This window comes from Macaca nemestrina, chromosome 16 (genome assembly GCF_043159975.1).
Source record: "Macaca nemestrina isolate mMacNem1 chromosome 16, mMacNem.hap1, whole genome shotgun sequence".
Taxonomy (NCBI): Eukaryota; Metazoa; Chordata; class Mammalia; order Primates; family Cercopithecidae; genus Macaca; species Macaca nemestrina.
The window spans coordinates 74,379,752-74,404,057 of NC_092140.1; the positions used below are offsets into that span (position 1 = coordinate 74,379,752).

The 24,306-nt window shown below is 40.4% G+C and overlaps 1 protein-coding gene across 1 annotated transcript in view; it reads right to left on the reverse strand.

Moving 5' to 3' along the window:
• The window catches only part of LOC105490760 (phosphatidylinositol 3,4,5-trisphosphate 3-phosphatase TPTE2-like), a 103,589-nt gene that overhangs the window by 74,304 nt on the left and 4,979 nt on the right, over nucleotides 1-24,306 (reverse strand). The window contains exons 3-11 of the mRNA XM_071081279.1: nucleotides 14,473-14,604; nucleotides 14,264-14,348; nucleotides 13,716-13,824; nucleotides 11,231-11,293; nucleotides 8,013-8,066; nucleotides 6,692-6,745; nucleotides 4,302-4,355; nucleotides 3,016-3,069; nucleotides 603-656 (exon numbers count right to left, since the gene is read on the reverse strand). Of these exons, the coding sequence (XP_070937380.1) occupies nucleotides 603-656; nucleotides 3,016-3,069; nucleotides 4,302-4,355; nucleotides 6,692-6,745; nucleotides 8,013-8,066; nucleotides 11,231-11,286 (326 nt within the window). The 5' untranslated portion in view covers nucleotides 11,287-11,293; nucleotides 13,716-13,824; nucleotides 14,264-14,348; nucleotides 14,473-14,604. The remainder of the gene's footprint in view (nucleotides 1-602; nucleotides 657-3,015; nucleotides 3,070-4,301; nucleotides 4,356-6,691; nucleotides 6,746-8,012; nucleotides 8,067-11,230; nucleotides 11,294-13,715; nucleotides 13,825-14,263; nucleotides 14,349-14,472; nucleotides 14,605-24,306) is intronic.

The window sequence follows — 24,306 nt, forward strand, 5'->3', positions numbered from 1 at the left end:
CAGTATGTCTCATACACAGAAAATCTGAGTTTCCAACGCATTTGACTGTTACTAAGGATGAGAAGACAGTAACAGACAGAAGCCTCTCTCTATAGTCTGTTTCTCTTTCTTTCTGAACAACTGTAAAAAATATGTAATTTACCTATGTGTGATACACTGAGATGATAAAGAAACGATGTCAAAGATAACGCTGTATTACTGTCAACACTCCTGAGAGTGAATCCCAGTAATCTCAGCCTCTTTCTCTGTCACCAATTTGTGTGTGTGTTTGTGTGTACATCTTTTTCTTGTTTTTGAGAGAGAGTTTCGCTCCTGCTGCCCAGGCTGGAATGCAGTGGCATGGTCTCGGCTCACTGCAATGTCCACCTCTCAGGTACAAGCAATTCTCCCGCCTCACCCTCCCGAGTAGCTCGGATTAGAGGCGACTGCCACCACGCCTGGCTAAATGTCGTATTTTTAGTAGAGACGGGGTTTCACCATGTTTGCCAGCCTGGTCTCGAACTCCTGACCTCAGGGTATCTGTCCGCCTTGGCCTCCCAAAGTGCTCAGATTCCAGGTGGGAACCACTGCTCCTGGCCATGTGCACATCTTTTATAACTCACCTGTCATCGGTGGGTCGATCAATAATGACTCCCGCCAGGTCATTCGGATAGGGACTATAGGACAAATATGGTCAGAGTCAGACACAATGCGTCATTCTAACGTTTTGCAACAAATAGCTACAGTTAGTCTATGAGTTATTCCCGACTTGCACTTTGATTATTCACACGTATGTATCTCACTAAATTGACCTGAGATGGCATTTGTTTTTTTATTAGAAATAAGGTTTAATATGCCAACAGTGCATATCTTAGGCTGTGAACATATCGATCCATCCACACTAAGTAACTGTATCTACACCTCAATGTATGACAGCATTTTTGGAGGGCATTTAATTCCAGTTCAACTTCAGTTTGTAAGTCCCCCTTCTTATCATCCCATCTGAGTTCCTCCTTCTCTATCACCTCCAATCATCTCCTCAATTTGCACCCATCCTAGTTGTCTTTCCTGCCCAAGAGTTACCTCCAAGTAGCTGCAGGCCTCAAGCAAGGGCTTCATCCCACGTGATGGTGGGTATGGGACAAGGGAGTCAGCCTCACACTGTGGCAGAGCTCTGGAGGGTGTGAAATACTTCCCTCTGTTCTCTTTTAGGCTGGGGTTTCTCTGCTCTTTGTCCCCTCCTATCCCTTCTCGCTTCTCGCTCCAAGCAGGATTCGCTTCTCCCTTCGTCGACACTACGAGTACAGTCTCATTCCCACAGAAAAGAAAGGTGACAAACACTCACATAATAAGCTTTCCTCTATCAGTTCCTCCCCATTTTCCTACCTCCATCCAAAAAGCAAAAGAATACTCTGTACAAAGCTCATCCTGAGACGACTCTGGAAATACTCTCAAGGGAACTCCTTGTTCCCATGGATGCTCCTGACAGTGAATAGCCCAAGTCTCTCTCTCTTGTGTGTATGAATGCATGGATGTGTGTGTTTGTATACGCATATATACATGTATAATTGTATTCCTTTATATCACATGTTGCAATGGACAGCCTACTAGAAGATATTCTCAGTTCACACACAGCCCAGTGCCAAAGAACTTAAAACGTACATAGTAAGACAACATATAACTTCCTAGACTTAATGTTTTCAGTTCAAACTAGTTCCAATTACTTTTCTTCTGCTTTTCTCTTTTTTTTTTTATTGAGACAGAGTCTCGCTCTGTTGCCCAGGCTACAGTGCAGTGGCATAATCTCGGCTCACTGCAACCTCGCCCTTCTGGGTTCAAGTAATTCTCCTGCCTCAGCCTTCCAAGTAGCAGGAAGTACAGGCGCGCACCACCATGCCTGGCTAATTCTTGTATTTTTAGTAGAGATGGCAGTTTACCATGTTGGCCAGGCTGTTCTTGAACTCCTGACCTCGTGATCCACCCGACATGCCCTCCCAAAGTGCTAGGACCACAGGCGTGAGACAACGCACCCAGCCTTCCAATTACCTTTCAACATGTAAACTGCTCTACCCTGCAGAATTTATGTGTGTATTTGGTTCTTTGGAATATGCCTACACATTTATCCTACACATCATACTTTCTACGATTGCGGCACACATTTTACACCTACCCAAGACTCACTGACTCAAGAGTTAACCAAAACTCTCTACCACCAGAGCTGATCAATGCATGACAGCCTTTTGTGGGTGAATTTCCTTTAAATTCAACTCCACTGTGTAGGCAGTCACCCCTCTAATCCCATCTATGGCCCACTTCCTGGATCTCTCCATCACATCTTTCCTTTCAGCCATCATGCTAGTGTTTCCCGTCCATGAGATACAGGCAAGTAGCTGCGGGCCTAAGGAAGAGCAGCATCCAATGAGGTGGTGTGCTTGTGTTCGTGTTTTAGCACCAACCTCATATGTCGACAGAGCTCAGCAGTGTGAGGGACAAGTCCATGTTCCATTAGCTCCATTCTTTCCCCAGGGCTTCACTGCTCCTTGTCAGTGGCTATCTCCTCCATGTTGCAAATAGGATTCTCTCCTCCCTTGTGTCACTCTGGTAGGCTCTCAAACTCAGGAAATCCGAGTCCTTTAAGAAGGTGCTTACTAGGAACTAAGGGTGACAAATACACTAACAAGCAGCAGCAGCTCTCCTAGGACCGGCTCCTTTGTATCCAACTGCATTAGGAAATGATGCAATGTTACCTACAAAGGCTACCATGAGACGAATTGCAGACCCTGTTAAAAACCACTCTCTGTGGCCATGCAGGCTTCTCAGAATAAACTCCACAAATGTCCGTTCATCTGTCTCCTTATTGTATGTTTCCATTGTGTGCGTGGGTTTGTAAGTGGACGTGTGTTCAGAGAAGTGGGGATGGATGGATGTATGGATGGATGGATGGATGGATATATTTTGTTTATGTGTCTGGGTGTGTGACTACTTCTAGGCACAGTTATGCATATGTGTGTCTTTATTTATCTAACTATAACTCACCTTTCATTGATACGTGCCTCTGGGTTTGCTGTTGTCAATTCATTAGTGGGTGGACTAGAGGATGATAAAAGAATACAGTCAGAGAGGAGACACAATTTGAAATTTACTTTTTTGGAGAAACTAGCTTTCATTACTCTGCACATAAACCAGTGAAGTTCTGACTATGCATATGTATAGCACTATTTGGTTCTGAAATGTCACTTTTTTTAATTAGAAAGGAGGAGTTATACGATGGCAACCAACATCTTAGGCTGGGCAAAACAGTAATCTTTCCAGGTTTAAATAAACTTCTTTATTATGACCTGAATCCCAGTGTGTGTCAGCCTTTGTGGTGGCAGTTATTTCAAACTCAACTTGTGTTTGGAGCTCGTCAGCCCTCTTATTTCACTGAATGTCCCGTTTCAAAGGCCCTCCATTACCTCCTTACTTTCAACCAGCATGGGTATCTTCCCAGCCCCACAAAAAGAGTCAAGTCACTACAGGTCTGACACAGGGGCACAATCCAATACGATGGTGATATGAGGTTTGGAGCACCAGCCTCCGTGGTGCCACAGTTCTGGAGGGTGGAGAACACCTCCAAGGCTCTTAGCGTGGTTCCTTTCTGCTGAGGGCTTCGCAGTTCCCCAAGTACTTGTACCTTCTCCTTGATCCAAATGGGTGTCTCTATTCCCACGGCCCACTCCAGTATGTCTCATACACAGAAAATCTGAGTTTCCAACGCATTTGACTGTTACTAAGGATGAGAAGACAGAAACAGACAGAAGCCTCTCTCTATAGTCTGTTTCTCTTTCCTTCTAAACAACTGTAAAAATATGGAAGTTACATTTACGTGATAGTGATACGAGAAAGAAACGGTCGTCTGTTCAAACATACACTGTATTATGGTCAACACTCCTGAGAGTGAATCACAGTAATCTCAGCCTCCTTCTCTGTCACCAATTTGTATGTGTGTTTGTGTGTACATCTTTTTCTTGTTTTTGAGAGAGAGTTTCGCTCCTGCTGCCCAGGCTGGAATGCAGTGGCATGGTCTCAGCTCACTGCAACATGCACCTCCCAGGTACAAGCAATTCTCCTGCCTCACCCTCCCGAGTAGCTCGGATTAGAGGTGACCGCCACCACGCCTGGATAACTGTTTTATTTTTAGTAGAGACGGGGTTTCACCATGTTTGCCAGCCTGGTCTCGAACTCCTGACCTCAGGGTATCTGTCCGCCTTGGCCTCCCAAAGTGCTCAGATTCCAGGAGGCAACCACTGCTCCTGGCCATGTGTACATCTTTTATAACTCACCTGTCATCGGTGGGTCGATCAATAATGACTCCTGCCAGGTCATTCGGATAGGGACTACAGGACAAATATGGTCAGAGTCAGACACAATGAGTCATTCTAACGTTTTGCAACAAATAGCTACAGTTAGTCTATGAGTTATTCCCGACTTGCACTTTGATTATTCACACGTATGTATATCACTAAATTGACCTGAGATGGCATTTGGTTTTTTATTAGAAATGAGGTTTAATATGCCAACAGTACGTATCTTAGGCTGTGAACATATCGATCCATCCACACTAAGTAACTGTATCTACACCTCAATGTATGACAGCACTTTTGGAGGGCATTTAATTCCAGTTCAACTTCAGTTTGTAAGTCCCCCTTCTTATCATCCCATCTGAGTTCCTCCTTCTCTATCACCTCCAATCACCTCCTCAATTTGCACCCATCCTACTTGTCTTTCCTGCCCAAGAGTTACCACCAAGTAGCTGCAGGCCTCAAGCAAGGGCTTCATCCCATGTGATGGTGGGTATGGGCTAAGGGAGTCAGCCTCACACTATGGCAGAGCTCTGGAGGGTGTGAAATACTTCCAGGGTTATTAGCTCTCTTGTTTTTTTTTGCTGGGGTTTCTCTGCTCTTTGTCCCCTCCTATCTCCTTCTCGCTCCAAGCAGGATTCCCTTACCCTTGGTCCACACGACGAGTACAGTCTCATTCCCACAGAAAGGAAAGGTGACAAACACTCACATAATAAGCTTTCCTCTATCAGTTCTTCCCCATTTTCCTACCTCTATCCCGAAAGCAAAAGAATATTCCGTACAAAGCTCATCCTGAGAGGACTCTAGAAATAGTTTCAAGGGAATTCCTTGTCCCCATGGGTGGTCCTGACAGTGAATAGCCCAAATCTCCTTCTCTCTTATGTGTATGAATGCATGGATGTGTGTGTTTGTAGATGCATATATACATGTATAATTGTATTCCTTTATGTCACATTGCAATGGACAGCCTACTAGAAGATACTCTCAGTTCACACACAGTGCAGTGCCAAAGAACTTAAAACGTACATAGTAACACAACTTGTAACCTCCTAGACTTAACTTTTTCAGTTCAAACTAGTTCCAATTACTTTTCTTTTGCTTTTTTTTTTTTTTTCGGCGACAGAGTCTCACTCTGATGCCCAGGCTAGAGTACAGTGGTGCGATCTCGGCTCACTGCAATCTCAGCTTCCCGGGTTCAAGTAATTCTCCTGCCTCAGCTTCCCGAGTAGCAGGAACTAAAGGCACACACCGCCGTGCCTAGCTAATTTTTGTATTTTTAGTAAAGACGGCAGTTTCACGACGTTGGCCAGGCTAGTCTTGAACTCCTGACCTCGTGATCCACCTGACTTGCCCTCCCAAAGCGCTGGGACCACACGTGTCAGCCAACACGCCTGGCTACAATTACTTTTCAACCTGTAAGCTGTTCTACCCTACAGAATTCATGTGTGTATTTGGTTCTTTGGAATCTGCCATGCCATTTACCCTACACATTATACTTTCTAAGAGTGCGGCACACATTTTACACCTATCCAAGACTCACTGACTCAAGAGTTAACCAAAACTCTCTACCACCAGAGCTGATCAATGCATGACAGCCTTTTGTGGGTGAATTTCTTTTTAAATTCAACTCCACTGTGTAGGCAGTCACCCCTCTAATCCCATCTATGGCCCACTTCCTGGATCTCTCCATCACGTCTTTCCTTTCAGCCATCATGCTAGTGTTTCCCGTCCATGAGATACAGGCAAGTAGCTGCGGGCCTAAGGAAGAGCAGCATCCAATGAGGTGGCGTGCCTGTGTTTGTGTTTTAGCACCAACCTCATATGTCGACAGAGCTCAGGAGTGTGAGGGACAAGTCCATGTTCCATTAGCTCCATTCTTTCCCCAGGGCTTCACTGCTCCTTGTCAGTGGCTATCTCCTCTATGTTGCAAATAGGATTCTCTCCTCCCTTGTGTCAATCTGGTAGGCTCTCAAACTCCAGAAATCTGAGTCCTTTAAGAAGGTGCTTACTAGGAACTAAGCGTGACAAATACACTAACAAGAAGCAGCAACTCTCCTAGGACCGGCCCTTTTTTATACCACTCTATTAGAAAAGGATGCAAAGCTACCTACAAAGGCTACCATGAGAAGAATTGTAGACCCTGTTTAAAAACACTCTCTCTGGCCATGCAGGCTTCTCAGAATAAACTCCACAAATGTCCATCCCTCTGTCTCCTTATTATATGTTTCCATTGTGTGCATGGGTTTGTTAGTGGAGGTGTGTTGGGAGAAGTGGGGATGGATGGATATATTTTGTTTATGTGCCTGGGTGTGTGACTACTTCTAAGCACAGTTATGCATACGTGTGTCTTCATTTATCTAAATATAACTCACCTTTCATTGATACGTGCCTCTGGGTTTGCTGTTGTCAATTCATTAGTGGGTGGACTAGAGGATGATAAAAGAATACAGTCAGACAGGGGACACAATTTGAAATTTACTATCTGGAGAAACTAGCTTTCATTACTCTGCACATAAACCAGTGAAGTTCTGACTATGCACGTGTATCACACAATTTGGTTCTAAAATATCATTTTCTTTTATTAGAAAGCAGGATATTTACGATGGCAACCAACATCTTAGGCTGGGGGAAATAGTAATGCTTCCAGAAGTAAATAAACTTCCTTATTATGACCTCAGTCCCAATGCGTGTCAGCCTTTGTGGTGGCAGTTATTTCATTTTTTTTTTTTTTTTTTTTTTGGTGGCAGTTATTTCAAACTCAACTTTTGTTTGGGCATAGTCAGCCCCCTTATTTCATTGAATGTCCTGTTTCAAAGGCCCTCCATTACCTCCTTATTTTCAACCAGCATGGCTGTCTTCCCAGCCCCACAAAGAGAGTCAAGTCACTAGAGGTCTCACACAGGGGCACAATCCAATATGATGGTGACATGAGGTTTGGAGCAGCAGCCTCCATGGTGCCAGAGTTCTCGAGGGTGGAGAACACTTCCAAGGCTCTTAGATTTGTTCCTTTCTGCTGAGGGCTTCACAGTTCCCCGAGTACTCGTACCTTCTCCTTGCTCTAAAGAGGAGTCTCTATTCCCATGGTCCACTCCAGTATGTCTCATACACAGAAAATCTAAGTATGCAAGGCATTTGACTGTTACTAAGTATAAGAAGAAAGTAACAGACGGAAGCCTCTCTCTATAGTCTGTTCCTCTTTCTTTCTGAACAACTGTAAAAAATATGTAATTTACCTATGTGTGATACAGTGAGATGATAAAGAAACGATGTCACAGATAAGGCTGTATAACTGTCAACACTCCTGAGAGTGAATCCCAGTAATCTCAGCCTCCTTCTCTGTCACCAATTTGTATGTGTGTTTGTGTGTACATCTTTTTCTTGTTTTTGAGAGAGAGTTTCGCTCCTGCTGCCCAGGCTGGAATGCAGTGGCATGGTCTCGGCTCACTGCAACATCCACCTCCCAGGTACAAGGAATTCTCCTGCCTCACCCTCTCGAGTAGCTGGGATTAGAGGCGCCTGCCACCACGCCTGGCTAACTGTTGTATTTTTAGTAGAGACAGGGTTTCACCATGTTTGCCAGCCTGGTCTCGAACTCCTGACCTCAAGGTATCTGTCCGCCTTGGCCTCCCAAAGTGCTCAGATTCCAGGTGGGAACCACTGCTCCTGGCCATGTGTACATCTTTTATAACTCACCTGTCATCGGTGGGTCGATCAATAATGACTCCCGCCAGGTCATTCGGATAGGGACTACAGGACAAATATGGTCAGAGCGAGATATAATGCGTCATTCTAACATTTTGCAACAAGTAGCTACAGTTAGTCTATGAGTTATTTCCCAGTTACACTTTGATTATTCACAAGTATGTGTATCACTACATTGACGTGAGATGGCATTTATTTTTTTATTAGAAATGAGGTTTAATATGCCAACAGTGCATATCTTAAGCTGTGAAAGTATCGATCTATTCAGACTAAGTAACTGTATCTACACCTCAATGTATAACAGCATTTTTAGAGAGCATTTAATTCCACTTCAACTTTAGTCTGTAAGTCCCCCTTCTTATCATCCCATCTGAGTTCCTCCTTCTCTATCACCTCCAATCATCTCCTCAATTGGCACCCATCCTACTTGTCTTTCCTGCCCAAGAGTTATTGCCAAGTATCCGCAGGCTTCAAACAAGGGCTTCATCCCTTGATGGTGGGTATGGGCCAAGGGAGTCAGCCTCACGCTATGGCAGAACTCTGGAGGGTGTGAAATACTTCCAGGGTTATTAGCTCTGTTCTTTTTTTTTTTTTTTTTTTTGCTGGAGTTTCTCTGCTCTTTGTCCCCTCCTATCTCCTTCTCACTCCAAGCAGGATTCGCTTCTCCCTTGGTCCACACTCGCACAGGAAGCAAAGGTGACAAACACTAACATAAAAAGCCTCCTTCTATGAGTTCTTCCCTATTTTCCTATCTCCATCCAAAAAAACAAAAGAATTTTCCATACAAAGCTCATCTAGAGAGTCCTCTAGAAATAATTTCAAGGGAACTCCTTGTTCCCACGGTTGCTCCTGACAGGGAATAGCCCAAATCTCTTTCTCTCTTGTGTGTATGAATGCATGGATGTGTGTGTTTGTAGATGCATATATACATGTATAATTGTGTTCCTTTATATTACATGTTGCAACGGACAGCCTACTAGAAGATACTCTCAGTTCACACACAGCACAGTGCCAAAGAACTTAAAACGTACATAGTAAGACAACATGTAACTTCCTAGACTTAACATTTTCAGTTCAAACTGATTCCAATTACTTTTCTTTTGCTTTTTTTATTTTTATTTTTTTGACAGAGTCTTGCTCTGTTGCCCAGGTTGGAGGGCAGTGCTGCGCTCTCAGCTCACTGCAATCTCTGCCTCCCAGGTTCAAGCAATTCTCTTGCCTCAGCCTCACAAGTAGCAGGGACTAAAGGCACGCACCAACATGCCTGGTTAATTTTTGTAGTTTTCATAGAGATGGGGTTTCACCACGCTGGCCAAGCTGGTCTTGAACTCCTGACCTCATGATACACCCACCCTGGCCTCCCAAAGTGCTGGGACTACGGGCATCAGCCACCGTGTTCAGCCAGGAAAGTCTTTTGATATACAGACCAGCATTTCCTTTTGTAGCATCCTTGGGCCATATTACAGGTATTGTTAAGCTGGCATTGCATGAAGTGTATAGAATATAACACTAATGTGGGGAGATGTTAAAGTAACAACAGCAGCACTTGTTTTATTTAAACGTAGAAAATTAATTCAAATATAAAAAATATTTTTGGGAATATATTTGTAATCTTAGGAAAGTACTTTCTGAGTATAACACAAACAGCATTAGTCATCAAAGTACCAATTATATCTGAATACATGAAGCTTATTATAAAGTTCTATGTAGGCCGGGCGAGGTGGCTCAAGCCTGTAATCCCAGCACTTTGGGAGGCCGAGACGGGCGGATCACGAGGTCAGGAGATCGAGACCATCCTGGCTAACACAGTGAAACCCCGTCTCTACTAAAAATACAAAAACTTAGCCGGGCGAGGTGGCAGGCGCCTGTAGTCCCAGCTACTCGGGAGGCTGAGGCAGTAGAATGGCGTGAACCCGGGAGGCAGAGCTTGCAGTGAGCTGAGATCCGGCCACTGCACTCCAGCCTGGGTGACAGAGCGAGACTCCGTCTCAAAAAAAAAATAAAAATAAAAATAAAGTTCTATGTAAGGTTTCTGTATTTTACTCTAAACACCAAATGTAAAAACATATTACAGATTTGCCACATGGAGTGGAGATATGACTAATGTATTTGAACAACAAAATTCCTTGAATCTGAAAGACATCGTAAATATGACTTAGCTCACTTAACACCTAACTTTTTAGAAAGAATTTTAGAATCAGTGTCCAGAATACTATTTTCCCAAGAATAATTCTGAGACTGATTTTCACAAACCTGAATTCCTCCCATCTCCAATATATATTATGATATCACCTCTCATTGTTAGCTCCAGTACAGATTTCTGATGTTAATTCATTGGGATTAGTGCAAAGGATTAAAAGCAGACAGTAAGAAACAACGTAAATTCATACACTACTTTTTTTTTTTTTTTTTTGGTTCAAATTGGCTATGGCTGTGTTACAAATTACAGTGTGTTGTCCCTAAAAAATTATCATGTAAATCTGTTATTTGGCACCTCGTACTTCATTTTTCTCCAGAAAGAAGTCTCTATGTGTTAGGAATATAAATTGTTTAGGACTCTCAAGAAAGTTTAATGAATCAAGATTTAAATATAATTCTTTATTATTGAACCTGATCATCATGTGTGACAGCAACTTGAACTTAAATTTGCTTCAAATTCATGTTCCATTTGAAGGCACACAACGTTCTTGCCCATTTTGATTCCCTAATTCTCAAGTCCCTCCACCATGTGACTCATGCTCTTCATGAGTCACAGCTATCTTTGCTTCCCCTCAAATAGGATCAAGTGACTAAACCTCAGGCAGGGGCTCTATCCAATGTGATGATGGATTTGGGTTTGGGGCACCAGCTCTGAAGGGTGAGGAACAGATACAGGGTCTCTTAACTCTTTTCTATCTGCTAAGCGCTATTCTGCAGCCTGTCCAATGCTACCACCTCTTTCTCCAAGTAGGATTCTCTCCTCTCATGAATTGTTCTTGATAGAGTCTCATACACAGGCGTTCTGATAGTTTCCTAAGGGTTTTGGCTGCCAATTACTAAGAGTCACAACCAAACTTTGAGTACCAAGTGTCCCTCTTCTGACCTGATCTTAATTTTTCTACATAGGTTCAAAAACAACGCTACCTAAAGATGCTTATACTCTCTTACGGAAAGCTGTTATTGCCACTGATGCTCCCAGTATTTTTCACCACTTAGATCAGTCAACTCACCCATTATGGTCATAGTTGTCAGATGCTGGTATGGTAGACACTGTTAATGAATCCATAATTCTACTAAAGAGTAAAAAACACAGACAAAAAATAAAATCAGATATTTTCGAAGGCAATCAGGATGTTAATCTTGACAGTATTTCAGGACACAAAAAAATAGAATCAGAGGAATTTTGACAGGAACTAAAACAATTTCAGGGCACAACACTAGTACTTCTGAGGGGGTGTGTGTGTGCGTGTGTGTGTGTGTGAAAGGACAGAGAAAAAAGAAAGAAAATGTTAGAATAATGACTGTTTCTATATCAATGGCTAGTTCCTGGTCATCTTTGGTAGGAAATAAACAAGTAGGTAAGTCAAGGATAGCCTAAATTATGTTTAAAACCTTTTGTGAACTTAAAGTAGATTCTATGTGTAGAATCATTTTGTTTTCTTTTTGTCTGGATTCATTTTTTTAAGTCATATGGCTATCTTTTACAAAATCAAGACTTCCTAGCACCCAAACCACTGGCTTGGCTAATTTAATCTCTCTACAACTTCATTTCCTCATCTGTAAGTTAAGACACATGCAAAATACACTCCACATCTGTCGACTTCATAAAACCATGCTGAATATTCAGCATTTTGCAAATATTGGTTTTTTAGACAACCTGCTCTCTACACCATATATTATGCCATAAAAATCAGCATGTGGCAATATAAACTGATATTTTTAGTTTCAAATAGATGAACATGCTCATCAAAGTAATAAACTCCCAAGACTCAAGAATTAATGCTCTTTGCCACAATTTGCTAACTTTTCAAATGTTTAAATAAGTTTAAGAAACTGCACCCTTTTTTTTTTTTTTTGCTGCTGATAAAAACTGGGATTCCCAAGAGTGTGCTGAGGTTTCTGAACTTATTTGACCACAGAACCTCATTCTCACAGCTGAAATGTGTGAGAAACACATTTTGGAAACAATATATTAAATGGTATCTTTTTATGTCTTTAAGTAAAAGTTCTGCTACACAAACTAATTTTGGACTGTGATTGATAGCTCAAACCTTAAAGCACAGATAGACATTAATTTTGTGCTATTCTTTCAGCATGTGAGGAAAGCAGTGCTGGAGTTCAAATTATCAAATCTCATTAGCCTGGTCTGAAGGCCATGAAGGGAACCTTTCAAGTTGTAAGTGGGTGCTTTTAGGTCCTTGAATGGCTCATGGAAATTCATCCCGGTCTCAGGAAAAACAATGCCTTTTACAAAAAGAAAAGCATCTAGAGGTATCCGCTGCTTTTCCGCAGGAAGAACAACTGGGTTGTCTATGCAGAATACACTAATAAGTCTTAACAGAGGAAAAGGTTCAAAACACCAAAAACATAAGAATTTGAGTTTCTGACATAAGCAGCCTTATTGAATGATTACTGGATTTTTCAGATATCTTCTACTGAGGAAGAGAACCGGAAGACACTCAAGTTACTCTTCAGATCCAGGTGACAAGCCAGGATTGCTAAGCAAGTTCCTTGGGAAACTCATCTCCAAAAAGGACACAAGACATCCATAGATGTTACCTGAACTCCTTTCAGGGAGATATTGCATGAAGTGTGAAATAGCAGTTTGATAAGCTGCTTGGGAGCACAGAATGACTTCCCTCATGGGACGTGAATAAGTAGCTAGCTAAATTGCCTTCTAAGGAAGGTGAGAATGGTAAACTATCCTAAAATTACGTGATCACGCAGAATTCCTAAATGCTTTTTGGTAGATAGGAGAAACCACAGAAGTTTGAGTTAGGTAAAGGTTAGCTACACCTTCATAATCATGCTACCAGGTTATAAAGAAAAGTAGGTCTCCAATCAAATCTGCCACACATACAGATATTCATTGAACAAAACATTCAGTAGCAAGCAGGCACAGTACATAAGCTTCTGTAAGCTTTCTGTACTTTAGGTGCTCCAAGCATGAAAGGTTCATTCTCAACAGAGTCCTAATATTCCAGAGGCCAAAATCTTCCTAAACCTTCCTGGAGATGTTGAGATGGGACCACTGAAGCCCGTTCAGTGGCCATCTCTGTGGAGTGGCTTCCGGAGCTGAGCACTAGCTCACCATCCTGAACAGAGCATCCACCATTAGGGCAACCAGCTGCCCCTATAGGAAAGATTAAAGCGACCAGTATATGCATGTTATCACACTGCCTAAAATGTCCTATTTTTAAGGACATTAACAGGTGTAGAATGAGGCTTGTTTTATTGTTTAAACTTTTTTCTATATCTATTATTTTTCTAATTACTTTTCTATTTCTATTTGCTGGGTCACAGACAGCAGCAAATTCCATAACTTTGGGGTTATACCAGCTCATGTGCAGTAGGAGTAGAAATATCAAAGCTCTCAGTCTACCACCTTCTGTTCCAGAGATGTGGCCCAAGCACACCTTTGGACGTGAAACAGAGCAACCCAAGGCAGAGCTGGATTTCTGGGAGTTTCTCCCTGTAAGCCCTGGACCTGCTTACCTGTAGGCTAGACTGCTTCCGGCACCACTGCCGCTCACAAGAGGCTGGGGTCGGTTCAGCCGCTAAAATGACATAAGTCTCAGGTCTTGTGTCTTCAGTACAACTTTCTCTAAGAGGGAGAAATGTATTCAAGATCCCATTAGCAGCTTTCTCTCCCATTGCTTTTCAGGATTATGGCTTTTCCTTTTTTCATTTTTTAATTCCCAAAACCAAGCTTGTTAGATCAAATCTTTACCCAATTCCTGACAAATAACAAGGTTATTGCTAGTTGGCCCTACACCCACTAGTTGTCCCCCAGTACCCTGAGGATAAAGGGACTCTGTAAGGTCCCTGGGAGAGGAAACGAATGTCAATTAGTGGTCCCTCCAGCTGGTATAAGCAAACTTTCCTGTCTGTGGGCCCCAGACACCACCATCTAGTTCCCCCACCAAAACTTTACATGATTTTAATTCTCCTGATGAGGAGGAGAGGACAACATCAGCCAACAGAGAGGGCAGAGGATGGGATGGGACTACCTTGCTCAGAGACCCTCACCTCTAGGTCTTTACCTCGTATTGAGAAGAAGCCAGTACTGGAATAAGAACTGTGTGTCCATAGCAACCCCAAACAGAATCCCGTGCTCTTGAGATTCTCCTAGAGTGGGGAACAGAACGAGCTTGGTCCAAGAGTGCAGAGACTTAAAAACATGCTGTTCTGCCACACATACAGCTACTCATTAAAGATGAGGGAGAAGGGCATGGGGTGGGGGACAACGTACCAAAACCAAAGACCACTGGATAATAACCTCAGAGCAGAGACGATCTCTCCAGTTATCTTTTCTTTTGCATGTCATGGAGGGGATTCTTCTTATTTACTCTGGTGAAGACGTTTATGTCAAGTGTTCGGTTTCCTTTGTGGGTTACAGAGAATAACCAAAGGGCTCAGTGTTTTCTAGACCATATTAAATTTCACTAAAATAAGCAAGGTTGATAGGACTTGCGGGGGAAACTTCATTGACTCAAGCTATCATTTTATAGGATTGTGAGAAAACAAATAGTTGTACATTTAAAATACACTCATATTCTAGCTAGAAGAGAGGATTTGGAATGTTCTTACAGGAAAGAAATGGTAAATGTTTCAGTCAATGGATACGCTATTTACCATGATTTGATCATTATACCATGTAAAATATACTGAAACATCACACTGTACCTCATAAATATGTACGATTTATTATGTGTCAATTAAAATTTTGATTATAAGAAAAAATAAACTTCAATCGTAAGAAAACAACTCAACTTTTAAAAAATGGGCAAAATGGCCGGGCGCGGTGGCTCAAGCCTGTAATCCCAGCACTTTGGGAGGCCGAGACCGGCGGATCACGAGGTCAGGAGATCCAGATCATCCTGGCTAACACGGTGAAACCCCGTCTCTACTAAAAAACACAAAAAACTAGCCGGGCGAGGTGGCGGGGGCCTGTAGTCCCAGCTACTCAGGAGGCTAAGGCAGGAGAATGGCGTAAACACAGGAGGCGGAGCTTGCAGTGAGCTGAGATGGCGCCACTGCACTCCAGCCTGTGCGACAGAGCGAGACTCCGTCTCAAAAAAAAAAAAAAAAAAATGGGCAAAATATGTGAACAGATACTTCACTAATAAAGATTTGCAACTGACAAGCAAGTGAAAAGATGGTCATCATAAGTAGCTATTAGAGAAATGCAGATTCAAACTACAATAAGAAACCACTAGATAACTATTAGAATATCTAAAATTAGAAAGATGGCGTGTTGACAAAGATAGAAACTGAAACTCTCATACAATGCCAGGAATGTAAAGTGCTAGATCCACTTTGGAAAACAGTTTGGCAATTTCTTAAGAAGTTAATTAGGTCTTCGAGTTCCCACTCCAACATGTAGAGAACTTGGAAATCATCACTCCCATCTTCACAACAGGAAAAAAGATAATCAAACTGAAAATCAACAACTTTTCTTAGATCTGTCAGAGAATAGAGGTCACAGGGCAAACCACTTCCTCAAAAACTAGAGAGACAGGTGACTACAGAACATCACAGTTTACCTGAGAGCAGAAGCCACAGGAGCCAGTAATTGGTAGGAACACTTAAATGCTAATCAATAAATTACCTACCAGTGGCTGAGTGTGGGCTACCTTGAGAGTTGAAAACTTGTTGGAGTCCCGCCTTGGGGACCCCTTATACTTTCACGAATTTTACTTCCAGAAACCCTACCAGGTTCTCATGATGAACGCTGAAGAAAATTTCCTCAGGCTCTTTACACAAAGAAAAGGGAAAAGCAACCATTTCAAAGTATACCCTAGTTGGTGGATAGAGAGAGTGAGTGGGTGTATCAACCATTTTGAAATATGCCCAGGGCATTCTATTCTCTGTGTGGAAGTCCTGCCCTAAAGAAAAACTGCTTTATCAGGGCCTTGTCTGACATAGGGGAAAAGCAGTAAGACCACTGGATAATAAACCCCTCTAGCTTTCCTGTCCCACATAAAAGGAGAGGAAAACCCCTCTAGCTTTCCTGTCCCACATAAAAGGAGAGGAAAAAAAGAAATCATTACTAAGTCAATATCAGAAAAATTTACACCTCTGTTTTTGCCTAAGAGTAGAGTTTGGGATCTTACATTTAGATATTTCTTCCATTTGAGGTTAATTTTTCTGTACAATGTGAGGAAGAGCTCTAACTTCATTCATTTGTATGTGGATATCCAGTTATTCCAGCACCACTTGCTGAAGAGACTGTTCTTTTCCACTGAATGGTCTTGGTACCCTTGTGGAAAATCAATTGACCTTAAATGTATGGATTTACTTCTGGACTCTCAATTCTATTCCATTGATCTACATGTCTATCCTTATTCTTGTACTAAACAATTTTAACCACTAGAGCTTTATAGTAAGTTTTGAAATAAAGTGTGGACTCTGCAACTTCATTGTTCTTCTTCAAGATCATTTTGGTTCTTCAGAGTCCCTTGCATTTTCAAATGAATTTTAGGATCAGCAAGTCAATTTCTGCAAAATAGAAGCTAGGATTCTGATAGGAACTGAGTTGAATATGTAGATTAATTTGTGGAGTACTGTCATCTTAACAGTACTGTCTTCCATTCAGTAAATACAGAATGTGTATCCATTTATTTAGGTCTTAATCACTTTCAATAATGTTTTGTACTCTTATATTTCTTTTGTTTTAGTCTTTTTTTAAATGCTATTGTAAATAAAATTACTTTCTTAATTTCATCTTCAGGCTTCTCATTGCTAGTGTTTCTAAATATAACTGACTTTTTGCACATTGATCTTAGATCTTTTGTGAACTCAATTGTTGCTCCAGCAGGTTTGTTGTTTTGTTGTTGTGGATTCCTTAGATTTTCTACATACAACATTATTTATCTGCAAAAAATATAGTTCAGTTTTTCCATTCCAATCTAGATGCTTTTTATTTCTTTTTTGTTGTTGGTTTTGTTTTGTTTTGTTTTGTTTTGTCTAAATGTCCTGGCTAGAACCTCCAGTACAATGTCGAATAGAAAAAGCAAGAGCAGGCATCCTTGTCTTGTTCCTCATCTTAGGAGAAAAGCTTTAAGACTTCTGCCACTAAGTTTAATGTAAACTGTTGGTTTTTCATAATCTTTACTAGACTATCTAAGGGTTTGGGTTTTTTTTTGTTGTTGTTGTTATTTATTTAGGTTATTTACCATACTTTTGAGTTCTTTCCTTTTTTTTTTTCTTGATCAAGCTAAGCTATCAATTTTGTTGATCTTTTCAAATAACTTGGTTTATTTCTCTGTTGCTTTTCTGCTTGCTATTTTATTTATTTTCACTCCATTTATTATATCCTTGCTTTATTTGCCTTGGTTTCAGTTTGCTCATCTTTTTCTAGTTTCTTTAGTTGGAAAGTTAGATTATTGATTGAGATCTTTCTTCTCTTCTAATGTAAGAATTTACACCGATAAATTTCCCTTTAAGCACTGCATTAGCTGCATTCCATAAGTTTTGAGATGTGGAGTTTTTTTTTCATTCATCTCAAAGTATGTTCTGATTTCTCTTGGATTTCTTCTATGACCAATTGATTATTTAAGAGTACATTGTTTCATTTCCATATATTTGTGAACTTCTCAAATTTCCTTCTCTTACTATTCTAACTTCATTTTATTGCAGTTGAGAACATGCTTCGTATTATTTAAATCTTTTAAATTTTATTGGGAGTTGTTTTATTGCCTAGCATATGGTCTTTCCTGGAGAATGTTCCACGTGCATTTATAAAGACTGTATATCTGTTGTTTTTGGATGGAGTATGCTGTAGATACCTGTTAAATCTAGTTGGTTTATGGTATTATTCAAGTGTTACATTTTCTTAGTGTTTTCTAACCAATTGTCTAGCTATTAATGAAAGTAGGAAATTGAAGTCTTCAACTCTTATTGCTGAATTGTTTCTCCCTTCAATTCTGTCAAAACTTTATTCATGGACTTTGGGGCTCTGTTCTATCTTTTTGATGGATTGAGCCTCTTACTATTATAAAATGTCCTGGCCGGGCGCGGTGGCTCACGCCTGTAATCCCAGCACTTTGGGAGGCCGAGGCGGGCGGATCACAAGGTCAGGAGATCGAGACCACGGTGAAACCCCGTCTCTACTAAAAATACAAAAAATTAGCCGGGCGCGGTTGTGGGCGCTTGTAGTCCCAGCTACTCGGGAGGCTGAGGCAGGAGAATGGCGTGAACCCGGGAGGCGGAGCTTGCAGTGAGCCGAGATCGCGCCACTGCACTCCAGCCTGGGAGACAGAGCGAGACTCCGTCTCAAAAAAAAAAAAATAAAATAAAATAAAATAAAATAAAATGTCCTTTGTTGTTACTAAAACTTTTTCCTTTAAGTCTATTTTTTCTGATTTTGTATTATGATTCCATCTCTTAATTTATATTGTTTTGGTTACTGTTTGCTTGTTATATCTTTTTCTATACTTTTAATCTATTTGAGTCTTGGTCTAAAGCATGTCTCTTATACACAGCATATATTAGGATCATGTCCTTTAATTCATTCTGCAAATTTCTTCCTTTTAAATGGAGAGAAATTTCCATTTCATACAATCATTAACAAAGTAAGATTTATGCTAAATAGTTTTATAGTGTACAATTTTTATTTCCTTGTCATGTATTTTACTACATTTTTGAGTTGTTTTCTTCGTGGTTGCCCTGGATATTGCAATTAACATGTTGATTTATAACTATGTAGTTCATATTAATACCAACTTAATTACAACAGTATACATAAACTTTTTCCTATGTAGCTCCATTCCCTTTCTCTTCCATTGTGCTGTTAATGTCATATAAACCATATCTTCATATGCTCTATCTTCATCAATCCATTCATGAGAATTGCTTTATGCTTATACTGCCTTTTATATTTACTCATATAGTTATCTTTCTCAGCTCTTTATTTCCTCATGTGAATTTCAGTTACTACCTAGTATTCTTTCATTTCAGCCTAAATGACTCCCATTAGTATTTCTTATAGAGATGTCTTCAAGCAACAAATTTTGTTAGCTTTATCAAGGAATGTCTAAAAAGTCTTAAGATACTTATGTCTTATGTTTCTCCTTCAGTGTGGAAGGATATTTTGCTACATATAGAACTCTTGATTAATAAGTCTCATTAGACCCTAAGTAGCCATCTTGATTCTCACACCAACTGTCATGGCATCATAGGGGTGTTATACAAGTAACCCTTATTTCACTTCATAATTGCCCCAATATGCAATGGTAATTATCCTGGCAATTTGGATATGCCAGAGAGAAGTCAAAATGTGCTTCCTTTAGGTGAAAAGGTGAAAGTCTCTGACATCATAAGAAAAGAAAAATATTATAGGCTGAGGTTGCTAAGATTTATAGTAAGGACAAATCCTTTACCCATAAAATTGTGAAGAAGAACAAAGAAATCTATGCCAGTTTTGCTGTCAAACCTCAAGCTACACAAGTTATAGCTACACGGCATGATAAGTACTTAGTTGAGATGGAAAAGACATTAAATTTGTAGGTGGAAGACATGAACAGAAATGTCTTCTGACAGCAATCAAGTTTAGTACTCTCAGCATTTGTTTTTTTCTTTGTTTGCTTTCTTTTGTTTACATTTTTGCTAGCATATTATGTATCTCAACTTATCTATACCCCAGGTAGCCATGATGTTCAGCAATTGCCTCTGATTGTCTTCAACACATATCCCCTGACCAAAGGCTGGGGGAGCTCTAAGTCAGGCCAAATAAAGATAGCCTTGTGAGTGGAATCTTCCTGGGACCTCCTAGTCAAGTCACATAATGACGTTTCTCTGGGAATAAGGCTTTGAATGAGTCCCAACCCCCTTCTGTTCTTTTCTATGGTTCCCAGGAGCTTGGTTTTCAACAAGATTGTAGGATGTTCGTTTTCAAAGCTACCATGGAACCGGGAGGATGTGATGAGCATAGAGAAAGTAAGAGCACTACAAAGTTCACTATTCTCACCAAAATTCAGCCTACATTCTTGAATAAATGCTCCCAAGGTTGCGGCAAGCCTTTGGATATTTTCCGGAGTTCTGAAAAAGGTGCTTCTATTTTTCCCAGTTGCTTTCATGAATAAAGGAATTTTGGAAGGTTCCCAGCTTCCCATTTTTACTGATATCACTTCCAAATGCACTTTTATTTTTATTTTTTTGAAACAGAGTCTTGCTCCATTGCCCAGGCTAAGGCACAGAGGTGCGACCCTGGCTCACTGTAACCTCCGCCTCCCGAGTTCAGGCTGTTCTCCTGCCTCAGCCTAGTAGCTGAGATTACAGGTGCATGCCACCATGCACGGCTAACTTTTGTATTTTTTGTAGGGACGGGATTTCACCATGTTAGCCAGGCTGGTCTTGAACTCCTGACCTCAGGTTATCCTCCCGCCTCAGCATCCCAAAGGGATGACAGGCGTAAGCCACCACGCCCGGCCCCAAATACACTTTTAAATACATTTCTGAACTCACAAAAATGTAAAGGAAGTACAGAATGATTACAGACACACGCACAATTGCACACACAATCTAGAGGTGAAACTAAAGTCATCAGTCAACACAAAAGCCAGTGATGCCCTGGAAGTGAGTCAAAACCAAAAACCTAGAGCTTTGTTAGTTAACATTGTGGCTCCCTGAGGTAGTAAACAGGAACTGGGGCAATCAATAGGAAAATCAAAATACTTTCTTTTTCAAAAAGCTGGGAATGAGATGTCAATAGGGGACTTTGCAATGCTCTGACATATTCCTGGGAATCTGTTCAGCAATCCTGGAGATCTAGAATTTCTCTGGTTGACTAATAGGATTTGAACCTGACAAAGTAAGGAACTGAGTCTGAGACCTCCACATAAATCCAGACACTAAAATGAGCTATATATTTAGTAGAAAAGGCATTCTACTAATGTCTTTAGTAGATGAAGATTTAGAAGATGAAGACATATTTCTTCATCAGCACATGGAAAATTCTCCAAGATAGACCATATGTTAGCACATAGAATAAGTCTCAACAAATTCTCAAAAATCAAAATCATACCAGTATCCTCTCAGACCACAGTGAAATAGGATAGGAAATCAATAACAAAGAAACTTTGGAATCTGTACAAATACATGGAAATTAAACAACACGCTCTTGAATGACCTTCAGATCAACACTGATTTTAAACTGTACTTTAGACCAATGGACCTAACAGACATTTATAGAACATTTCATTCAACATTTAGTAGAAAAGACAAAGTTGGAAGGATATGACAAGTGAACCAATAAGCAATTCAGTCTCTGCAGGCAGTGGATTTTAAAACATTAATAATTTTAATAGTCTTCTCAAACGTTTTCTAACCAGCTTTACTCTTATGCTGGAATTTGAATTTACACCAATGAATATGGTTGGTCCAACTGGACTATGAATAAGTCCAATAAACTGCAAACCAATAAATCAAACTAGAATGGTTCCTGATTGATACTACTTGCAGAACCAAGCAGAAACCAGGCAAATCATCTCAATTCCAGTCTCTCAGTGTACCCAAAGTTAAAGTTAAGACAAATATGACCTATTTCTAAAATTTAACAAAGAGTTGAAGAGTCAAACTACCATAAGTAGGAGTCAACAGAAATCATAAAGATAAGAAAAACACATAGAAAAACATAAATATTAAAATTATAACAAACTATATTCAGGAAGTACATTTAAAAGTATGTTTGAAGTGAAAAGATAGAGCTCAACACTATGGGGAATATTAAAAGGGGCCATTGGTCCATTCTGGAACTTCAGAGTAGGTTTTCTGAAAAAGATGATGCTTGAGCTTGGGCTTGAAGGACAGTAAATAATTGAGCAGGAGAAAAAGTGGTGAGGGAGTTTCAGAGAAAAGGATCATAATGAACAAATTCATGGAAGCACTAAATAGCACAGGGACTCTAGGGGAAATTATAAACATTTACCTATTACTGCAGTAACAGATGTAGAGCAGGGACTAACGGGAGATGTCTGTACATTATATTAAGAAGTATAGACGTTATTTAATAGGCAATAGAGCCAAAAAGGGATTTTAAGAAGGGAAGTCTCATGATAATTTTGCTTTAGGTAGTCTGTCTTTCAGTGGTGAAGAGAGAGGGGCAACACTGAAGTGTCAGGGATCAGTTAGGAGACTGCTACACAGCGTAGGTGAGAGATGTTGAGGGCCTGAAAACCAGGGTGGTAGTAAGAATTGAGAGGAGAGAAAGATTTGAGAAACAGCAGAAAAAATCGCTTGAACCCAGGAGGCGGAGGTTGCAGTGAGCAGAGACCATGCCACTGCACTCCAGCCTGCGCAACAGAGTGAGACTCTGCCTCAAAAACAAACAAACAAATAAAACAGTAAAAAGAGACAAAGATGGTCATTATAGAATGACATGGAGATACATTAGCAAGAGGATATAACAGTTCTAAACATATGCACTCAATACTGGGATGCCCAGATATATAAAGCAAATGTCATTAGATCTAAAGGGAGAAAGAGACTGCAATATAATAATAGATGAGGACTTCAACACTCTACTTAGCATTAGACAGATCACCTAGACAGGAAATTGACAAAGAAACACTGATTTTAAACTGTACTTTAGACCAATGGACCTAACAGACATTTATAGAACATTTCATTCAACAGTAACAGAATACACATACTTCTTCATCAGCACATGGAAAATTCTCCAAGATAGACCATATGTTAGGACATAGAGTAAGTCTCAAAAAATTCTCAAAAATCAAAATCATACCAGTATCCTCTCAGACCACAGTGAAATAGGATAGGAAATCAATAACAAAGAAACTTTGGAATCTGTACAAATACATGAAAATTAAACAACATGCTCCTGAATGACCTTTAGATCAAGGAAGAAATTAAAGAGGAAATCAAAAAATGTCTTGAAACAGGCTAGGTGTGGTGGCTCATGCCTGTAATAGTGGGCAAAGGCCAAGGTGGATGGATTGCTTGAGCCAGGAAATTGAGACTGGCCTGGGCAACATAGTGAGATTCTGTCTCTACAAAAAAAAATACAAAAGTTAGCCAGGTATGCTAGTGCGTGCCTGTAATCTCAGCTACTCAGAAGGCTCCAGCAGAAGGATCGCTTGAGCCCAGGAGGTGGAAGTTCCAGTGAGCCAAGATTGCGCCATTACATTCCAGCCTGAGCAACAGAGACAGAGTGAGACCTTGTCCCAAAAAATAAAATGTCTTGAAACAAATGAAAATTTAAACACAACATAACAAAACCTATGGGATACAACAAAAACAGTGCTAGGAGAGAGGTTTATAGCAATAAACACCTATATTTTAAAAGTAGAAAGATTTCAAATAAACAAACTAATGATATACCCCAAAGAATTAGGAAAGTAAGAACAAAACAAACCTCAAATTAGTAGAAGGATAGACATAATAAAGATCAGAGCAGTACTAAATGAAATAGATTTTAAAAACAATATAAATAATCAATGAAACAAAAAGTTTGTTTCTCAAAAAGGTAAACAAAATCGATAAACTGCTAGTTAGACTAAACAAGAAAATAAAAAAGATGGCCCAAATAAACAAAATCCAAGACAAAAAAGAAGACATTGCGAGGCATGGTGACTCATGCTGTAATCCCAGCATTTTTGAGAGGCTGAGGCAGGTGGATTGTTTGAGCTCAGGAGTACGAGACCAACCTGGACAACATGGCGGAATTCTGTCTCTAAAACAAATACAAAAATTAGCTGGGCATAGTTGCATATGCTTGTAGTCCCAGCCACTCAGAAGTCTGAGGTGGGAAGATCATGTCGGACCAGGAGCTTGAGGCTGCAGTGAGTCAGGATCACACTACTGCACTCCAGCCTGGGTGACAGAGTGAGACCCTGGGTCAAAAAATAAAGAAATAAAGAAATGAATAAAACTAGACATTACAACTGACACCACAGAGATACTAAAAATCATCAGACACTATTATGAACAACTATATATTAATAAACTAGAAAACTTAGAGGAAATGCATAAATTCCTTTACACATACAACCTACCACGATTGAATCAGGAATAAATAGAAAACCTGAACACACCAATCGTGAGTAATGAAATTGAATCCATAATA